The sequence below is a fragment of the Phytophthora parasitica genome, assembly GCF_000247585.1.
Source record: "Phytophthora parasitica INRA-310 unplaced genomic scaffold supercont2.25, whole genome shotgun sequence".
NCBI classification, from domain to species: Eukaryota; Oomycota; class Peronosporomycetes; order Peronosporales; family Peronosporaceae; genus Phytophthora; species Phytophthora nicotianae.
Window position 1 is genome coordinate 238,610 of NW_008649011.1, and position 19,409 is coordinate 258,018.

The following is a 19,409-nucleotide window of genomic DNA, read 5'->3' on the forward strand; positions in this document are numbered from 1 at the left end:
AGTCAAGGCAAGAACTTTTTTTCAGGAAAAGTGCTTTATGACGTCAAATCCAACTTCGCGAACTGCCGTCGTCACCTTGCCTTCGACAGCACATTCGTACAGCCGACCATGGAGCTGCGGAACCGAGCTACGGGCGCCTCGAAGCAGGGCCAACGTGGCGTTGATGTTGCGCTTGGCCCCACCATCTACAGCGGCGAGCGCTACTCCAAAATGAGCGAGCGTCTCAAGCGCCAGCACAAGAAACCATCCGAAGTCGCAGAAGCCAGCACTCAACGGGTACGTCCCACTGGCCGCTGCTCTCTAGATGTCCAATTGCACTAACGCTGCAGCTTTGCGGTGTCTTGATTTGCTTGCGGCAACAGATAATGCAATCGCAGCTGATTGCGTTCGTGGTGGCGCTAGTGTTCGTCTTGTCGGTGGTGTTTACGATGATGTATCAAGCGCACGTCCGCCGTTCCAACCGCAAGCCTTTCGACGCATAATGGCCAGCCCTGGACGGCGCTGCGATGTAGTTTTTAGCGGCGGAAGAAGCCGTTGGCAGCGCATGCGTTTGGCCAGCGGCCACTCGAATCAAACTCTGACTCATATCTTCAAAATTGAAATCACGCACGACTGGAGTTGTCTTCTGTTTCCTCACGAGCTGCTGGTAGCTGATGACTGATGTAGATGATACGGGTGCAAATTTTGCACCGCAATGTTCCATCAACGTACTCCTGCGGCAAAATAAAAAGCGAAGCAGAGGTCCTGCCCCGCTTTTCATTTTGGTCCCCCCCCCCCTGTCCAACGAGCTCTGTAGTACAACATGTAAGACACTTGCGCCGGATCACGAAGCAACTCAAAACAATTTATGATAAATATTTAAGGGCGTGGGCAGCTTCGCCCTGGCAAAAATCTACTCTTTCTAGCCACTTCGCCCATGAACGGGCATCTACAGGATTCCCGATGTCCAAGTAGACGCTCCATTTAAAAAACCGGCTTGGCCGTGGACGGTTTCCTGCGTCCCAGGCCCGAGATCTTCGTCAGGCGCGAGTACAATTTACGCACAAGAGTCTTGCGATAATCGCGCAATTCTTTGTCCACGACGGCAAGCTGTCGGTCTTCAATGACGACGGTGGACGACGTGATGGCGAATTCGTTGGCGTCCGCGCACGAGCATCCGCAGCTCAGCACGCTGGAGACGCGCTCAGCCTCAGACGCATAGCTACCATCGCTGGACATGCGATCTTCATCGAGCTGCGTGTCATGTGACGAGCGCTTCGAATCGCGGAAAGCTTTCTCCGAGTCCTTGGGCTTGAGGATACCACTGCTTCGCATGCTCTGCTGGCTGGATCTCGGTATCGACTGGTGTTCTAGGTCCTGGCAGGCTTCTTCCGTGCAGCTGTGTAGATCTGTTTCAGTGCCTGCGGTGCTGCGGCGGCGGCGTAGCGAGATTCGGCCGTGCGTGGGGCACCGCGGTAGCTCGGATACGGCTGAAGACACGGAGCGCTGCGAGGCCTGAGAAGAGAGCGGAGCCGCCGTCACTGCGAAGGCAAGCTCATCGATGCTGGGGCTGGGCGCCGTGGGCCTCAATAGAAGCGGCATGGCGACGTCTACACTGCGGACCTGTACAGCGTCGCAGCTTTCTAGCAGCTTATGGCGACGACGGAGAAAATCGCGAAGTGAGCGCGACGAAACGGCGATGGGAGACTTGGTCCCCCCAATAGAGCGCTGTAGGGGTGGGGGAGCTGATTCAGAAGTTGGACAGAGATGCTGAATTCCAAACACTTCAATTGGCTATAGAAGAGTCAAACGCAAAGTGAGACCGAGGCTTTCTAGGAAGCCAAAGAGACATCCGATATTACGATGCGGTCGGCGCCGTGGTGGACGACGTCTCAGGTGCTGTAAACGAACCAAGGTGGCGCGGCAGAAAACATATCGCTATCAGCTCACTCAATGCCGTGGCAAGGGTGGAGAAATTCCAGCCTGTAAAGCAGTTTCAGATGCTGTGGCGCCAAGCACCCAGCTGCTGCATTTTAGAATCATCTGATGGCGGTTCGACGAACAGGCGACTGCAGCGCCCGCGCTCTGCTCGCCAATATGCAGGGCTCAAATACACAGGGCTCTGCCGTGAATTTGATGCCTACAGTTGATGTCGGCAAAGCACTCAGCGCCACCGTTTCCCCGGCGCATCATCGGTTGACCACACCGCCGGCGTTTCAAGATTTAGCCCGTATCCAGAAACATATCCCATCAATCCATCGCTGGTCGACCATCAAAACGTCGTGGTGGATATTTCCTTGCGACTGCACGGTTGGCAACCGCTAGAAATTGGTTCTGTGTGGCCGTGGCGAGCTGCAGTCTCGCGTGCCTGTATGGAGTCAATGGAAGGCAAAGCTCCGTGCATTGACGACGGTGCGATCGGCGCATGCCGCTGCGTCAGGACATGCAGGGCAATGGTGGTCGGACCCACTCGAATAGTGGTCCGTCCTGTGTGATTGGCCAGACCACTTCAACCACGCACATGCGCGATTCAAAATTGAATCGACATTTTCCGCGATCTTTAGATGAAAAGTTGAAGTGAAATCTACCACCAGCCAGCACTGGATGTCATCCAGTGGATGCGTCTATTTACCAGCCACTGCTTTAGCGCGGAGGAGAACTCAACGCTGCTATAAATCTATTCCAGCGGCATTATTTGCGTTATTCTCTGGAATTGAAGATGACGGAGCTTGGATTTTTTTAGTAAACAAGTTATCGTTGGGCGATAAAAGGGTTCACAATCAGTAAATTCACTCAAGCGTGTGCCTTTAGTAGGGCGAACAAAGCGTTGATCCTTCCACGCGAGGCTCGTGAACGAAAATGAACCTGTCTTCACCAAAGTAGAAGTCGAGTAATTCGTTATTCATCGACACACATTATTTGCTCATATAGCTCGGCGAATTCTCGGTGGTCGTTTCTTACTCATACGCAATGATTTCCGCCAGGTCCTGCAGCGCAGCACCGAGCGATTCACCGTAGCTGTCCTCTTCCGGCTCATCGACAGTAACAGAACCAGCAGTCTTCGCGAAGCACACGCGGAAAGCACGCACTTCAATCGCCTGCAACGTCACCGACGTGCCCTTCACTGGCAGCGAGCGAGGAGTCCATCCATACGTGTCGTCCGTGGTCTTCCACTGCATGCCCACTCCCTCCTCCTCCACAGCCAGCTCCTTCGTGCCAGTCAGCACCAGCTCCGTCACCTCCGACACCGCCGAATTCTTCACTGAGAACAACGTCGAAAAGTCCACCGTCACAGGCTTCGACAAAGTCGAGTGCTCGTCCACAGCGAACAAGTGCGACAGACGCACCATCAAGCACTGCTTCGTCAGCTCCTGCAACGTCGTCAAGCCCACGTTCTCAGGGAACTCGCCCACCGTCAACCACGGCACCTTCGCCTCCACCTCCGACGGAACCGGTTTGCGGTATATCGTCAGTGGACGGAAGAACTGCGACTCCATCTTCGAGCGGATACTGCGCATACCGTCCTCCGCTGAGTCCACGTTGATGAAGAAGTTGCCACGTACCACCAGACCTTTCGTCACTTGCTTCTTCGTGGCCGAGTCGTACACGGACTCCGTCTCGTTCAGGTGTTCACTCACTCCCTTGTTGTCATCAGCCAACAGACGACGATGAACCATCACCTCCACCTGACCATCCACTAGACTCGCTGCTCCTTGCGCACGGTCCGTCACCACGTTCAATTGGTGCTTGGCGTCCTTGATGTACGCTCCAGTAGTGATGGGGAAGTAGTTGGCCGCCACCGCCTCCTGGTTGTCGTGCAAAGTCAAGTTCCACGTGTCGCGGTGGTTGCGCACACGCTTCATGAACTCAAGGCCGTTCGAATCCGTGTACAGCGTAGCGTCAGATGCGATGCTCTTGCCAGCATCGAAGCGCAGAATCACCTCCTTGCCCTTCTTATCGTCGATGGGCACAGGTCCGACGGTCCACTCGATCTCCAGGAACTCGTCGTTGTCGTTTACACGGTACTCGAGCGTCACCCAGTTGCCGATCTTGAATGCCACACGCGGAACACTGGTGCGACTACCGGTAGCATGCAGCTCCACCATCTCCACGTCCGGCAACGAGTTGGGTGTCGACATTTTGCCTGTGACAGGGTACGTCTTGTTCGAGTCAGGACGGAAAACATACGCGCCAGACTTGGGACCGTCGGCCTGGAACGCCTGGTAGTACGCGACATCAAGAGACAGCGGGATTTGAATGTTCTTCTTCTTGTTGGCGAGCTTCGTGATGGAGCCCGTGGACTTGCTGATCTCCGCTCGCATCAGTTGGTTCTCCAGCACAACCACGTCGTCATTATCATCCACACTGTCAGTAACCGGTTCTTCATCGACGAGATCTTTCTGCTTAACCAGGAATCGAGTTGTGCTCAACGGTTTGAGCTCGGCACTAAACACGAACGAGTAGGGAGCCACCTGCACTTCAGGGTGCACTGGCAACGCCACATAGACATTCTGTTCACGGACTTTGGCATTCCCGGACAGCAGCGACAGCTCCGCCGACTTGTGCGTGATAGGGATCGACAACGTCTGCACACTCGTACGTGCCAGTGCATTGTGTACCACCACTTCAAAGTTGGCGTTCTGAGTGGTCACGTCGCACACACTCGTGTTGGCTAGGAGACACAAGTGGTACGGCTCCTTCTCTCCGATCACGAACAGCACTTCGTTCAACTCCTTCTCGGCCTTGATGATGCCGTCATTCAGACGCAGCGAATAGTCATCAGCGACGCTTTGCTTCTCAGTTCCAGAGAGACCGTCGTGGTGCTGTACGAGACCCACAGCGCGTTGCAATGCGTCCAAAGGGGCCGAGTGATGGCTTTGATAAACAGCGTCAAGCTGACGAACTTGCTGCAGTAAAGTATTCGCCACACGTGCAAACCGCTTCAACGTCGGTCGACTAGTGAAGAAGCCCGACCAGTAGTCGTCTTGGGCCGAACCATAGGGAAAGAAATCGTCGGTCTTGACACTCCACGAGAGTCCTTCCTCTCGCTTCAAGTCCGTGTAGTATGACAAGTTGGAGTACAGCACATTCACTCGGCCGTCCTGGTTCACATAGTGAATGATCTTGTCCATATTCTTGAACCAGCGAAGCGAATTGTCGAACTGGAAGTCGCAGCCCATGGGAATGAACACGTGGTTGCCTTTAGAATGGTCGCCGCGCATCTTGGCATTGCTCACGAACTGCTCGACCTCGTCACACACGTCGTAGTCGTGCAGTTCAGCGTCGTCTTGGATTTGGTTGCCGTTGTTGCCAAAGTCAAATTTTCCCGGTGGACAGTAGTGATCAATGATCTCTCCAGTAAACACTTGTGATGCCTTGCCGCGTGACTTGCTGGGACGCCAGATAAACTCGAGATCCTTGTTCTTCTTGCGGTTCCCGTAGTCCTGGTAGTCGATACGTGCGAAGTAGAGCGCGTCGAAGCCCACACCTTGAGACAACAGCGAGCCCTGCGTAGCCGAGTGGCCGAACGGATCGATCTGCCAGCCGATACGCGGACTAATGCCGAACTCGTCCATGAGCAGTTGATGGCCGTACGCTGTCTGGTCCACCATGGCGATATAGTGCGGAGTGGCCTCGTCGTGCATGCACCAGCCGCCATTGACCGTCAGGTCCAAGCGGCCTTCGCGCACGAGCTGCTTGACGACGCCACGCACCTCGGAGCCTTGTTGGTGCCACCAACGCTGGAAGAATGATTGCTCCACGTACATGAACTGGCGGTCCGGGTTGCGTACGAGTTCCTCCACAGCCGTGTCCAGGATGTATTGCACTCTTTGCGTGTAGTACTGGTCCACGCTGATGAGCCAACCAGGGTCGTCATGAGAGTGCGCAATGAGGTGAACATTGAGCTTGTTCGGGTCCACGCGACTCGTCGTGTTGTACACGCCATCGGAGGGAGGCGTCCACTTGCTCGGGTCGCAAGAAGCCGATGCGGACGCCGCCAGTAGAGCGGACGCTAGCGTTCCTACCACGCGCATGAGAGGGGAATCAGTTTCCTTTTCGGTGCTTGAACGCGGATGAGGAAGTGGGGAATCAGGTGCGATCTATTGCTTCAACACATCACATCCAAATGGACACGATTCATTTTTGAATTGATGCAGAGTTCAACGGGAATATAGCCTCTTCTAGTTTTCTTTGATGAACGTTTGCTAAAATGCATCCTAAGCAACTCCATGGAAAGCAATGAAGATCACAGCGATGATGCAAGTAAAGGTACAACCGATGCCAACAAAGCGACCGATAATGTGCCACTTCGCTGCGCGCAAGTGTTGCTGAATTGCATTCGGCAATTTGCCACTCGCCACGATATTTCCATCTTCCTGGCAGAAACCAACGAATTCCAGTCGATTGGCACTGAGAAAGCGCCACCAGTAGACACCTGCTGCTTTAATGATCATCCTCACGGTGAAGCGGTTCGCAACGAAGATGATGATCAACAGCCACCACGAAGCACATGATAGATACACAGCCTTTTCAGTCGCACAGGCGAGGTTGTGCTGTAGCTTTGCTACAACTTCTTCTCGTCCCATTTGCAGCACTTCTTCTGGGAAACATTGTGTGAATGCAGTTAATGGTTCTAGAAATGGCGCTTTTTCACTCAATTTCTCCGCAGTGGACGAAGGAGTCACGATTTCCGACGTGTTGCTGAGTGTGCTTGTCAAACACTGACTGGAAAGAGACGTATCATCAACGGAAGCCAGCCAATTATCGCTAGTCTGTCCCGTGCAGTCTTGAAGCATTCGAACCAAACTGCTCGTAGTTGTCGCACAGTCACTGGAATCCTCAAGTAATGCTGATTGATTCTTCCACACAACAGCAACGTCCAGCTCTAATGCGGTGTAGTCATTGTGGATTGAATCGTTGATAATAGTGGTGTACTTTAGGATTTCATCAAGTGGATTGCCGACAGTGTTGCTACTGTTGCCATTGTTTTCGAAATATGTTCGGGTGATACTCTGAATCGTTGTTGGTGAGGTGGCAGCACCAGAAACTTTGCAATGCGCGATGTGGTCTTGTTTCCACATGAATAGCATTCCAGTAACAACGCACGCAGCGAAGAAAAGCAGAAGGAACGTCACCAGGAACCGTATCAACTCCGAGGCTTTTGCCACAAGGGTATAGCAAACCGCTGAAAAACTGTGCTGGCAAAGAAAAATCTCGCAGACGCTTCCAATTGTGTCAACTGTGGTGATACCTCGGATGTCCAACATTGGCATGTCAGAGTACGACTCAGTAATGAGCCCAACTGCCAGGTCTGCAGCCAGCAGAGTGAGACGACCAACATCCACGTAGAAAATCACTTGAGTTATTAAAGCACCCAAATCCACCAGTGAGGCACGCAACACCGCAGTGTCAATGTCAAATTTGTCACCACTATCAGGAGATGCAGACGACGTTGTGTTTTGCAGACTCTCGTCACGTGTTAGCTTCTCGTGCTCTTGTTCCAAGCTTGAATTCGACGTTCTGTCTGGCAAAAGATATTTGCGTTGAATGGTGCTCTCTGGCCTTTTAGTTTGACGCTGATTCGCAGTGAGTTCAGCCACAAGCTGGTCTCCAAGTCGTTTCCATGGTGTGAATCCTTCCCCCACCAACTTTTTGACAGCATTTTGCCATTGTTCGCGCAAGATGTCAAATGAAGTGGATATTTCCTGTTGAGTCTGGTTCAAGTTCGTCATAACTGCTGCACTTGTGTGGTTTATCTGTTGGGCTGTGGTCTCAGCAGCGTATAGAAGTTCTTTTTGCAATTGTGTTGCCTGTCGGATAGTGGCATTTAACTGCTTTTCCAGCAACCCCCAAGTTTCGTCGACTGTATTCATGACGTCCGTAAAACCATCGTGTAAACCCGCCAGAAACTCGAGACCTTTGTGAAGTGTTCGGCCAGCTTTCTGTATGGCTTGGACACTCGTTGACGATGCTGCAGTCAGAGGATCCGACAGCTCTGAAGACATGACTTTGCTTAGACGACCAAGCCGAGAGGCTGACTGTTTTGTATGGCCACTCCCGTCACTATTAGAGAGTATTGGTGCCAGTGAGCTCAATTCCTTGGAGGCTAAGGTGTTTGCTGCTCCGAGTGTTTTTTCAATTGATGTCTTGACTGTGTCAACAGCATTCCACATTTCCAGAAGCTGGTTTTCAATTTTGGATTGCTGCTTAGATACACTGTCGTTTGCTGTCGACACAGCTTGGGTCGTCAGTAATGTACGCACAGCAAGTACCAGTGCCCTCGAGGACGATACAGCTTCAGTTTCTGGCACATTTTCGTAAAAACTGTCAGCGAAGCAACTCATTGTCGAGTTTGCGTCGTCCGATGTGGTCGTTTTCACCTGCTCCTTCAAGGTTGACAAGAAAGCCTTGGAACCTGGCACAACAATGTGTCAGTGAGTCGTATAGAGGTGGAAAGTTCCATTCTGGAACGCACATGTCATGGTCACGTTCCGATGGTCGGCAAGCACTTTGTCATTTGCGTCGATGATTTTCTGGACACGTTTGCTGTCGGCTTCGAATTGCAATTTGGCACCGGCCAAATACTCTAAGGAGCTCCGATCTACACACTCCGTCATGGTGTTCAGTATGCGGCTCGTAGCAACGTACGTTTCTCTCGCGGCCGTGAGCTCTTGGTGAACTCCCAGCGCATCAAGTGTCCACGACGTGACTCTTGTGGACACGTAGATGCCTCCGATGTAGGTGCATACAATGAAAAGAATGACGAAGCTGAGGCGTGGATAGTTGTAAAACCACTGCGTGTGGTTGGAAACTGTAGGCGGCGTCGGCTCAGCTTCATTAGGTGGGGCGGACGGTGACGGCAAGCAATTGTAACTTTCCGCTTTGCCTTCACAACTGGATGGCGGAGTTACAATTGCCAGCAACGAGCGTTGAGGATGCACTTTCGTGCTCAGGCGTGGCAACATTTCGTACCAACTGAGCCAACAGCAAAATGAACTTGGCAAAACAACAATTCCAGGCTTGGATGCCAAGTGACAACATGAAAGAGAATACGACAAGTTGTTTGGGTTGTGAATGAATCATATTGAAGTGAAGTGTTTATCTCTACAGAAGCTAACTATTCTAACCATGAACAGTCAATCGAGAGTACTCATTAGAAATGGATTAACTAGGTTGTCGTTTCATCAGGAAGACCACTACAGCACAACCTTCAAACGACGCGCATGTCAATTTTTAATCCTTGTACTCAAATGTTACAATATCATGATGAAATGGGAGCGCTCAGACATCCAAGGAAAATTATGGCCTCAAGCAGCAAGTCGGATGGCAACCCGACCGCTATCAGCAAAACACTGCGAATGTTTAAGGGATAATTTTCTTCATCAACGCGCTCCAATGAAAATGCAACATGCAAAACATTTACTCCGTACAAATATACAAACACTCACTCCGCCGCGTTGAGAAACACAGCCGTCGAGGCACGTGGTAATTTCTTCGTCTTGGGTGTCGTGGAGAACACAACATGAGTAATCCCCGTCGGGTTAGCTCCAAGCGGCGACGGCACGACGTCCGCCATGTGCCGCTGAGCCAATTGCATAACTTTTAGTATGACCATCAGTCCTCGCGAATCCGCCGAAAGCTCCGGCTCACCGTAGCGAACCATCTTCGCGAAGCTTCATCGCTGAGGGAGTCTGCGCTTGGACGCTGGCACTCTCTGCCCTGGTGTCCGGGGAATTTCCCCAAGCCGCCCTCTGTTCTAGTACATGAAGCACTGGGTGGAGGACCCACTTGACTTCGCAATTCTAAATCGTGTTCTGGCAGTTGCCGTCTTGGGTGAAAATGATGGAGCAGTGCACACCAATCGTCTACAACAGCGTCTGATTGGTCACTGAAGAGCTATGAAAATAATTTTAGCGAATCATATAGCGATGGAAGTTTCCAGAATGCGTCGCACAGTGAACCAAACTGATGGACGAGCGAAGGAGTTGCTGCACACACAAAGCATTCTTTTCACTTTCCATTTTTCGAGGCTGATGTTGTGTCTCCATCGATGCCTCGCCGAGCAACAGCTTGCCTATGTATAATAGTGTAATTTTGTGCTGCCTTGTTACACGCGGAGCGCGTTGATGAAGAAAATTATCCCTTAAACATTCGCAGTGTTTTGCTGATAGCGGTCGGGTTGCCATCCGACTTGCTGCTTGAGGCTCCATTTTTCCTTGGATGTCTGAGCGCTCCCAGTTCATCAAGTAGATACAATGTAGTTGTTTTAATGTAAGTTGGAAGTGGCTGAATGCCGGCGATACGTCAGCACTGGCAGTGCACTGCTGCCAGCAGGCACGTGTTGCGGGAAGATGTCGACGAACATGCGTGGTGCGAAATCAGCGTTGGGCACGGAATCATCGGTATCGTTGGCGCTAATCTCAACCATGTTGACGTGCCAGCGAACCTGTCCTTTCACATTTCATACTCTTTACCAGTTCGCGCAATAGATGTTCGTCGCAGTATAAAGAGCTGCGGACGGACGAAAACCATACAAAGCGCAAGTGCATGCCGCATTCCTGCATCGAGCGTCATAGGGATGAGTATGCAAAGCGATTACCAGGATAGGCAGGTGATGAGGACAGACAGGTGTTTTGCAGCGGATTCTGTAATCCTATGCTACAGCGAAAGCCTCCTTTGATGCATGTTTCTTTCTTTGTCCTAAGCCTTGATTTGTCTCCTAAGTCGCATAAACCTGTCTTAGAGGCAGACCAAAAAAGAAGTGACGTACCAACCTTTGTCAAATCACCGTAATATTGGTGCTTGGTGTCCGACGGTGACCGTCACAGCCCAAGCATTACGTAAACGAAAATCAACTTCCACCACACTGCGGTCGCGAAATTGCTACTGTAGTATCGAGCTCTCCACCTGGACGGATCCCGAGTCTTCGCTGCTCAGGGCGAATCAGTGGGGGCTCTACGATGATTTCGGCTCCTTTTTCACGTTTACTGCGGTACTTGCAACATCTTCGAATCCATAGCGATCTTCGTATTATTATTATAGGAGCAGAGTACTTTCGCATCTGAAAAAAATGGACTTTGTTTCCTTGCTTGATTGCATTGGGTTGCCACGCCAAACTTAATGAAACACTAACTCATACTAAGCTATCGTTTGCTACGCAGGACATTTTCGTTAAAAAAAAAAGAGAGTTAGCTGAGACTAAGCTATTGTAATGCAGTAAGATAAGTTAGAGCGCGGCCTCATTAGCGATGTTGCCATTGCCGAAGGACATCGGAAGAGCTCGTCGACAAGTCCAAGCTTGCTTTTGGCTGACAGCCTTTTTCATGTCTCGAAAATTGGCAAACTCGTTTGGCCTCGTCATCAGCGTTTAAAACCCAAATATGGGTACCCGTACCCTGTTAAACCGTCAAATTTGGGTACCGGACCTCGTCAGCGTGTCAAAGATCTTCCCCCTCACTTCATTCCGCATTTTGCGCAGCAGAGCTCAGCTCCTCCACCCCACAGACCCCTCTTCTCTATCTATTCGCCATGGCTGATCTCTCGGACATCGGACTCTTCGGTCTGGCCGTCATGGGCCAGAACTTCGCGCTGAACATGGCGTCGCACGGCTTCAAGGTGTCGGTGTGCAACCGCTCGCCCGACAAAGTAGACGCCACGGTGCAGCGCGCCAAGGACGAGGGCAACCTCCCGCTTGTGGGCTACAAGGACATGAAGGAGTTCGTGGCCTCACTCGCGCGTCCTCGCAAGGTCGTCATCCTCGTGGTGGCCGGCAAGCCCGTGGACTTGACCATCGCCGCGCTCTCGGAGTTCATGGAGCCCGGTGACATCATCATCGACGGCGGTAACGAGTGGTTCCCCAACAGTGTGCGTCGTGCCAGCGAGCTGGAGCCCAAGGGCATCCACTTCGTGGGCATGGGCGTGTCTGGCGGTGAAGAGGGCGCCCGCAACGGCCCGTCGCTCATGCCTGGTGGCCCCAAGGAGGCCTACGATGCCCTTGAGCCCATTATCACCAAGTGCGCCGCTCAGGTGGACGACGGCGCCTGCACCACGTACCTTGGCCCCATCGGATCGGGCAACTACGTCAAGATGGTGCACAACGGCATCGAGTACGGTGACATGCAGCTGATCGCTGAGGCTTACGACATCCTCAAGATTGCTGGTGGCCTCACGAACGAGGAGCTGGCCAGCGTCTTTGACGAGTGGAACAAGGGCGAACTCGAGTCGTTCCTCATCGAGATCACGGCTCAGATCTTCGCCAAGAAGGACGACCTCACCGACGATGGCTACGTCGTGGACAAGATCCTGGACAAGACTGGCATGAAGGGCACAGGTCGCTGGACTGTGCAGGAGGCCGCTGAGCGCTCCATCGCCGCCCCCACCATCACTGCGTCTCTGGACGCTCGTTACCTGAGCGCCCGCAAGGACGAGCGCGTGTTCGCCTCCAAGATCCTGTCGGGTCCGTCTGAGATCCCTGCTGTCGACAAGCAGCAGCTCATCGACGACGTGCGTCAGGCGCTGTACGCCTCCAAGATCTGCTCGTACGCCCAGGGCCTGAACCTCATCCGTGAGGCTGGCGTCCAGATGGGCTGGAACGTCGACCTGGGTGAGTGCGCTCGCATCTGGAAGGGCGGCTGCATCATCCGTGCCAAGTTCCTGGACCGTATCAAGTCGGCCTACGCCAAGGACGCGTCGCTCATCTCGCTGCTGGTGGATCCGGACTTTGCTGCTGAGCTGCAGGCTCGTCAGTACTCGTGGCGTCGCGTAGTGTCTCTGGCTGTGGCTAGCGGCATCCCCGCGCCCTCGTTCTCGGGCTCGCTCAACTACTACGACACGTTCCGTCGCGAGCGTCTGCCGGCCAACCTGACCCAGGCTCAGCGCGACTTCTTCGGCGGCCACACGTACGAGCGCACGGACCGTGAGGGTCTGTTCCACTGCGCCTGGTCTGCTGCCCACCACAGCATCGGCGACGTGTCGGAGCGCATCCGTGGCAACCTGTAAGCGTCTTACACGGCAAAAGGACGGTAGTTATCGTCACGAAGCAGGCCTCATGAGTTTGATATGATCAGAATGCCAGCCTAGTCTTTATAACCTTGTCAATTCTTCTTTATCTACATGCGAGAGAGTGCAGGTAGGCGTGCCAATACCTCCGTCTCGCTGGTTGTGGCTGGTTGAACGCCTGGCGGTAGTTTACGAAACTTGGAGACACGTAGAGCGAGTTGTTCCAGCTCCCCATCCTTCGCGTAGTGAGACGTTAAGCTCAGTAGCTGCACTGCTGGCTTGTTCACAGTGCGATTGCCCTTGTCTTTGCTTGGAAGACGGCGACTACAGAGGACTCCCCATCGCTCCAGCAATGCCAACGCGTTCTGCAGCGTCTCACGTGAACAAGACTCGTAGAAACTGATGAGTTTCTCGTGATACATGGTCTCTGCGAGCCATTGCAGACGCTTAAGTAGGTCTTCAGTGCTGACTTCTCCGTGTGGACGCAAAGCGAATAGACTCGTGACTGCGACCCAGTAGCTGTCGATGAATGGCCACATGAGTGTACTCAACAGCGACAACATCGCACCGTCAGCGGCTTCCAAACGTGATGATGTAGAAGCCACAGGGACGAGAACGTTGCGAGTCTCGAGCTCTGCCAGCGACTGGATGAGATGCGCACGATCAGCCTCTCGGTCATCCTTGCGAACGAACTCCATCGTGAGCATCTCGTACAGGAACAACGCGCCGTCGAGTAGCTCCTTACGATCCACACCAGCCTCCGAGTTACTGGATACTGATTGCGAGCTTCCGGAGGGCAAGTTGAAGGCGTCTAGAGCTTGGTACGCACAAGCCAGCACACCTTCGCGGTTGAACCAGTGCAGCAGCTTGTTACGGTAATAACCCAGACCGATCATGTTGGGGTATTGCTCACGCTGCAGCATATAAAACAGGTTAGCATTTTACTCAGTAAACTCTCATGAATGCTTCGACTTACACTGGTGATGGCAGGTTCGACGAGGTCCTTACGTCGCATGGTGACGAGTTCGTGTAGCAGTTCCAGCGCGCGGTCTACGACGACGGTAGGAGAGCGACCTTGAGTCCCCACGACTCGACCACCACGACGTAGGATCTCCAGTCTCAACCAGTTCGCTTGGCGCACCAGTTCTTGCTTGGAGATTCCTTGACGGTACACCAGTAGAATAGCAGCCACAACGTGTGACATAGCACACGTAGCGTTGTCAATCAACGCGTCCGTAATGGCATAACCCAGATCCTCGACGATGGCGGACGTGGACACGAACATTTCCTGCTCTTCAGCGCGTGCAAGTGTTGCGTCCACGTGCTGCTTGACGTCCAAAGGAACACCGAATTTCACTGATATGGAGCCGAATTTCTTGCGCACAACAGGCATGGACTTGAATAATGCACTGATCGACTGTAATCCCACATAATTCAAAGACCTATTAGTACAGAACAGTGCAAACAGTACAATAAACAAAGTACGTACCTCCCGAATCTTTCCCTCTCCGAGGAGCTCATTCTGGTGTAAAAGCACTTCTAACGGCTTCTCGTAGTCGATAGTCACGGGCACGATGTAGAGCTAGAACGATGCAAACAAATGTGAGTTCAAAACGAAACGTAGCAACGTAAATACAATACGTACGTTCTTGACTCTCTCCGACAGATAACAGTCGACGACGGTATTGAGGATGCCAAACTTGGGATGAAGCTGCTTGCCGCTCCGACTGCGTGAGCCCTCGATAAAGAACTCGATCGTGTGTCCTCTTGACACAAGATACTGAGTGTAAGCACGGAAGACAGCAGAGTAGAGCGGGTCGTCCGAGAAAGATCGGCGAATGAAGTAGGCGCCAGACTCCCGAAGAAGTTTAGTGAGACTACCCATGTGCAGGAAGTCTTCACCGGCTGCAACGTATGGAACGGGGATGTTGTAGGCGAAAAACACGTAGCTCATGAGCAGGAAGTCAACATAGGACCGATGAGTGGGTACAAGGACGACACTCCCACGTCGCTCAGCCAGCAGATCACGGATACGAGTGAGTCCCGTTTCGTCTACGTGGATCTGGTCGTACATGTTCCGGCAAACCTTTCGCAGTAGCCATCCAAACTTCCGTACGGCCTTGTAGTCCAGCTGTGCTGCCATGGTGCTCAGTATACTGGCAGCTTGACGCTCAACGTCTTCAATATCCATGCCATGAGCCACAGCGCGCTCTTCAATAGCTGCACGGACGACGTCTGACTCGAGAACACTATTGCGAAGACCACCGACAGACTCAACATGAGGCCTTGGGACGTGTGAAGCTTCGTGGTTCATGCCTTCTTTCCACCCGGTGATACCCATGACTCGACCCAGAAGACCAGATTTGGTGTATCCAGGCTTACGACTGGACGTGTATGCCCACGCCACATCGGAGAGAAGTCCAGGGAACGAGATCGCGTGGTGGTCCGGATCCCATTCCAGAATACGCCCCGTACTCAGAGCCAGCTGCGTCTGGTTGACGCCTTCAATATCCACGTCGATCACGTCCTCATGCAGCATATATTTCTTCAGTCCGACGCAGTAGTTCACCACGTAGCGCTCCCACGCGATCTCGTGGGAATCGATCCAAAAGTCTTTGGTAGCGTACGGTCTGAGTGTCTTCTCTGCAGCGTCTGCAACAAAGATCCACTGGTTCTCGGTAAAAGGCTTGAACAGCTCCACGAGATTCCGTGCGCGCCATGTGAGCTGCCACAGCTTTGCTGCGTTTTTAATGTGCCCCGGATGTCCGCTCTTATTGGCGACAGTAGAGTATACAGACGACGGCAGTGCGTACGTGAGGAACCACTGGATCTGGAAGCTTTGGTGTGTCGGGATCATGTTAAATTTGGCTGGGAAGAGTCCACGTGCTGGTGGGTTCTTGCGGAAATACTCAGGTACCAGTACACATGGTACACGCCAACGTAGAGGATTCTGTCTTGGGTCTGACGTCCCGCAATGCACCACCATAGGTTTGTTCATCGCAACACCCTTAACCAGCGGACAAGGAGGTTCAGGAGAAACACGCGAGCTCTCATGCTCGTGGATCTTTGCGCAGATGGAGAGAAGAATGCTGTTGACAGCCAAGTCCACGGGAACAATGTCTGCTACGTTCCTTGGGTCTCCAGGCAGCATCGTCAACACGCCCATACCCGCAGCTAAGAAGATAGCACCAGCCGCAGCGATCTGATCCGTCCAGCCAGGCATGGGCTCCTTCCAACTCGCACCGATGATTGTCGGACGGTAGATAATCAACGGGAAGTTGGGCGCGATCTCTCGTACCAGTAAATGTTCCGTCATGGATTTAGTGAGCGTGTACGTGTTAGGATATGTCCCCATTAGATTCACTCTCAGTCGCTCCAATTCACTAGGCGACGCTGTTGTCACAGCTTTCAGTGCGTCGTGGGCATCGAAATCCAGAGGATATAGCTCCTCCGAGATCCTTGCATCTCGTCGATTACTGTTCACATAGGCCGTCGAGACGTGCAAATGACAGCGAACACCAGAGCAACTCTGCACGAACTTTGCAACGTGGAGAGATCCCAGACAGTTCATCTCTACTGCCACTTCCAGTGGCTCGTCGAACTGCACGGTAGCTGCCGAGTGGATGGAGATCTGCACACAAGCCCTTAATAGCCGTGCATCTTCTGCGCTGAGACCCAAATTGGGCGTCGTGATGTCTCCTGCAATTGCTTGTAGTTTCTCCCTTGCAAAAGCCTCGAAATCATTGGGGCGCTCGGCTCGTAGTCGATCGAAGACGCGACTCTCGATGATTTCCTTCTGTAGACGCTCAGCTGGCGCCACACCCTTGCGGGGACGAATCAATACAAAGATCTACATATTTGCACAATGCAGCGGCAATTGTGGCGTGAGAATTAGCGGCGTTATTGATATTTTAAGCAATTGTTACCTTGGCGATATCTGGAGTGCATCGCAGCAGCTTCTCGATCACGGTCTACAGCGCGAAAAGTAGGGGATAAAGTGAGTAAAGAAAGTTAGGGGGAGGTGAAAGCAATGTGAGAGGCAACGTACCTTGGCTAGGAAGCCTGTGCCGCCTGTGATGAAGAGACTTTGGCCCGCGTAGATCTGCTCCATGTTGCGCTTGTTGCGAACTGGATGGGTTTGGCTTACGATAAGACGTTTCGACTGACGTTACCTGAAACGTGATTGGTGGATTTTCGGCAAATAAAAATGGATGGTACAGGCGCTGGTACATGGCTACATAATGACGTTGAAGTTGTCGGTTCTTCTACACTACGCACGCTACGCAGAACTTACTCCGTGTAGACTACCTCGTATTCCCAAGGGCATTACAACTCCTCTTCCGCGTTATAGCTGCACCAACAGCACTAGGCCCACCGAAGCTTCTACGTGTTCTATCCAATGGCCATGTAACTGTATTCCATTTGATGTACAGCACGACCTGCTACTAGGGAACGCATTTCGCTTTAGCCGCGTTCTAGCTTACAATTATCAGTGCCCCGGCTGAGCAAAATGCTGCGTTTCGCAATGACCGCATCCCTTGTCGCTGCGTTCTCCCGAGCACCGAGCACTACGGGCTTCCAGCTCGGCAGTAGCGAAAAAGTAATGTGGTCGAAGAATTGCGACTTTCCGAGCAACGACTATCGCTCACTGAGCGGCATCTCCAAGTCGTGCGGGGAGGTTTGTGCCAATGACGCTACCTGTACTCACTGGACGTGGAGCGTATATAACGGCGGCACCTGCTGGCTTAAGAATGGCACGCCCTCCTCCAAGACGACAAACTACGGCGCTATCTGTGGTTATGTGATTTCACGCACCACCATAAATGAGACCACAAGCGGTGTATCTACTACAGATATGGCAGAAATGTTGCGCCGGGTCAACTTATTTCGTGCTCAGAATGGTCTTGCTGCAGTGACTATCGACTATCGTCTAGGCAAAGCTGCATTGCTTCACTCGCAGGATCAAGCGAGTCACTGCAATATGACGCACACAGGCACAGCGATCGCAAGACTGGGAGATCGGGTTAGAGCAGAAGGATACAGATACTCCACTGCCGCAGAGAATGTGGCTGCTGGTCAAGCTTCTGTGGAAGACGTCATGACTTCGTGGTGGAACTCGCCTGGTCACCGCGCCAACATTCTCAATGAAGATGTTGACAATGTCGGATTTGCCCTGGCCACGAACGAAGCTTGCGGAAGCTATAAGACCTACTGGACGCAGGACTTCGGACGATTGGCGGAGTAACCAGGACCTCGATGCCAGGCAAGGGGGAAAAATGAATTGGTTTATCCGCCGGATATGTATTGCAATCAAAAGGAGCAATTGCATGAAAGCTAGATATTGCAATACCCAATTGGAGTGGAATCTGCAATATTCAACTGCAGCACTGATCTGTAGAAGTCGTTGCTATCCTCATTCATCTGCGTGTGCCTACCAATCCATCAGCTAACGGTGGGACTGGGCCGTGTAGGACTACTCTTCCAGAGGAAGAGAAAAACCTAGTAGAATGTCGATGCATTTGCTGTCCATGCACACTGCAAAATACTGCAACGTAGTGCGTAATGAAGTAATGCGTGGGCCGGAGTAAATGCCGCGAGATGCTATGCCGCAGTACTCTACTAACGCTACAGTTGCTGCATTTACTCATGCTAAAGAAATGATGATACCTTGAAGAAATATCTACAAGTAGAGCGAGGTGAGCTTGCCATGTGAAGTGACGTTGAAGTGAAGTATTGGCAATTTTAAATTCCAACGTCCAATTGCATGAGCCCACGGACTGCAATACTCAATTGCACTCGAAAAGCTAACTGCAGTGTAAACTGCAATAGAGCGCAACCCAAGAAATCGATGCAAATTGACTTTTTCCTTGCCTGAGCTAAATCATGCCAAGATTTTGAATTTCTCGACCGTTCTTACCGTTTTTGTTTGATTACATAGTTTCCATGTTGTCGGGTATGAACTACGAAGCTGACGGCTTTCGCAAGATCGCAACAATGGACAAGTTGGCAACGAGTGCAAAGGAAGTCGGTTGCACCTTTGACTTCTTGTGTTTTCAACGAGCACGTCTCAACTATTATCGTTGGTACATTTAGTTCGAAGAAAACTTTCGACTCCTTCATCCTCGTGGGCCAACTAATATTCGAGCCAAAAATTGGCGAGATCGCCGATGTGCGTCTGTCGATTCCTGCGTTGGAGGCAAGATTGGCTACAATGCGATTGCAGCTTTAGCGCAACAATTGCTCAAGATCAGTAGTTGCCTGCTAAGTCACTTGCAACCAAGCCACGCTTCATATTCGGGATCACATGGATCGCCCACGCCTTGGGCAATCTGACGCCGACGCATTTCAATTGGGTATACGCTAGTCGTGCAAGCGATTCCCATGAATCGTGCATTGTAGCAAATTGCTGCTGGACTGCCTGGGAGCTCACA

General features: G+C 52.2%; 9 protein-coding genes across 9 annotated transcripts; 3 read left to right on the top strand and 6 right to left on the bottom strand.

Moving 5' to 3' along the window:
• The first annotated feature begins 16 nt into the window (after positions 1-16).
• Positions 17-841, top strand: PPTG_11757 (hypothetical protein). Its single transcript, XM_008906919.1, has one exon. The coding sequence runs from the start codon at positions 305-307 to the stop codon at positions 659-661; it is 357 nt and encodes a 118-aa protein (XP_008905167.1). The 5' UTR covers positions 17-304; the 3' UTR covers positions 662-841.
• On the bottom strand, positions 774-1,659 carry PPTG_11758 (hypothetical protein). Its single transcript, XM_008906920.1, has one exon. The coding sequence runs from the start codon at positions 1,579-1,581 to the stop codon at positions 964-966; it is 618 nt and encodes a 205-aa protein (XP_008905168.1). The 5' UTR covers positions 1,582-1,659; the 3' UTR covers positions 774-963.
• Positions 1,660-2,673: 1,014 nt separating this feature from the next.
• Positions 2,674-6,070, bottom strand: PPTG_11759 (hypothetical protein). The gene has a single exon (XM_008906921.1). It carries the CDS (start codon positions 6,012-6,014, stop codon positions 2,937-2,939), a length of 3,078 nt encoding a protein of 1,025 aa, XP_008905169.1. The 5' UTR covers positions 6,015-6,070; the 3' UTR covers positions 2,674-2,936.
• Positions 6,071-6,197: 127 nt separating this feature from the next.
• PPTG_11760 (hypothetical protein) lies at positions 6,198-8,945 on the bottom strand (the record flags this gene model as incomplete). The annotated part of the gene is made up of 2 exons (XM_008906922.1): positions 6,198-8,395; positions 8,456-8,945. The coding sequence occupies 2 exons, from the start codon at positions 8,943-8,945 to the stop codon at positions 6,198-6,200; spliced, it is 2,688 nt and encodes an 895-aa protein (XP_008905170.1).
• Positions 8,946-9,044: 99 nt separating this feature from the next.
• PPTG_11761 (hypothetical protein) lies at positions 9,045-9,855 on the bottom strand. The gene has a single exon (XM_008906923.1). It carries the CDS (start codon positions 9,641-9,643, stop codon positions 9,425-9,427), a length of 219 nt encoding a protein of 72 aa, XP_008905171.1. The 5' UTR covers positions 9,644-9,855; the 3' UTR covers positions 9,045-9,424.
• A 391-nt stretch (positions 9,856-10,246) lies between these two features.
• PPTG_22871 (hypothetical protein) lies at positions 10,247-10,408 on the bottom strand (the record flags this gene model as incomplete). Its single annotated transcript, XM_008906924.1, has 1 exon — positions 10,247-10,408. The coding sequence occupies one exon, from the start codon at positions 10,406-10,408 to the stop codon at positions 10,247-10,249; it is 162 nt and encodes a 53-aa protein (XP_008905172.1).
• Positions 10,409-11,401: 993 nt separating this feature from the next.
• PPTG_11762 (6-phosphogluconate dehydrogenase (decarboxylating)) lies at positions 11,402-13,098 on the top strand. Its single transcript, XM_008906925.1, has one exon. It carries the CDS (start codon positions 11,509-11,511, stop codon positions 12,976-12,978), a length of 1,470 nt encoding a protein of 489 aa, XP_008905173.1. The 5' UTR covers positions 11,402-11,508; the 3' UTR covers positions 12,979-13,098.
• Positions 12,725-17,118, bottom strand: PPTG_11763 (hypothetical protein). The gene is made up of 6 exons (XM_008906926.1): positions 17,027-17,118; positions 16,905-16,949; positions 14,624-16,828; positions 14,468-14,560; positions 13,955-14,395; positions 12,725-13,892 (listed from the first exon to the last, which is right to left on the bottom strand). The coding sequence occupies exons 1-6, from the start codon at positions 17,087-17,089 to the stop codon at positions 13,089-13,091; spliced, it is 3,651 nt and encodes a 1,216-aa protein (XP_008905174.1). The 5' UTR covers positions 17,090-17,118; the 3' UTR covers positions 12,725-13,088.
• A 370-nt stretch (positions 17,119-17,488) lies between these two features.
• PPTG_11764 (hypothetical protein) lies at positions 17,489-18,223 on the top strand (the record flags this gene model as incomplete). The annotated part of the gene is made up of 1 exon (XM_008906927.1): positions 17,489-18,223. One exon carries the CDS (start codon positions 17,489-17,491, stop codon positions 18,221-18,223), a length of 735 nt encoding a protein of 244 aa, XP_008905175.1.
• Between the last annotated feature and the right edge of the window lie 1,186 nt (positions 18,224-19,409).

Coding starts and splice junctions, on each gene's coding strand:
- PPTG_11757 (XM_008906919.1), top strand. CDS start 305: ATGTCCAATTGCACTAACGCTGCAGCTTTGCGGTGTCTTGATTTGCTT.
- PPTG_11758 (XM_008906920.1), bottom strand. CDS start 1,581: ATGCCGCTTCTATTGAGGCCCACGGCGCCCAGCCCCAGCATCGATGAG.
- PPTG_11759 (XM_008906921.1), bottom strand. CDS start 6,014: ATGCGCGTGGTAGGAACGCTAGCGTCCGCTCTACTGGCGGCGTCCGCA.
- PPTG_11761 (XM_008906923.1), bottom strand. CDS start 9,643: ATGGTTCGCTACGGTGAGCCGGAGCTTTCGGCGGATTCGCGAGGACTG.
- PPTG_11762 (XM_008906925.1), top strand. CDS start 11,509: ATGGCTGATCTCTCGGACATCGGACTCTTCGGTCTGGCCGTCATGGGC.
- PPTG_11763 (XM_008906926.1), bottom strand. CDS start 17,089: ATGGAGCAGATCTACGCGGGCCAAAGTCTCTTCATCACAGGCGGCACA. Junction 16,829..16,904: donor GCACTCCAGATATCGCCAAG/GTAACAATTGCT, acceptor GCAAATATGTAG/ATCTTTGTATTGATTCGTCC. Junction 13,893..13,954: donor TCGAACCTGCCATCACCAGT/GTAAGTCGAAGC, acceptor TATATGCTGCAG/CGTGAGCAATACCCCAACAT.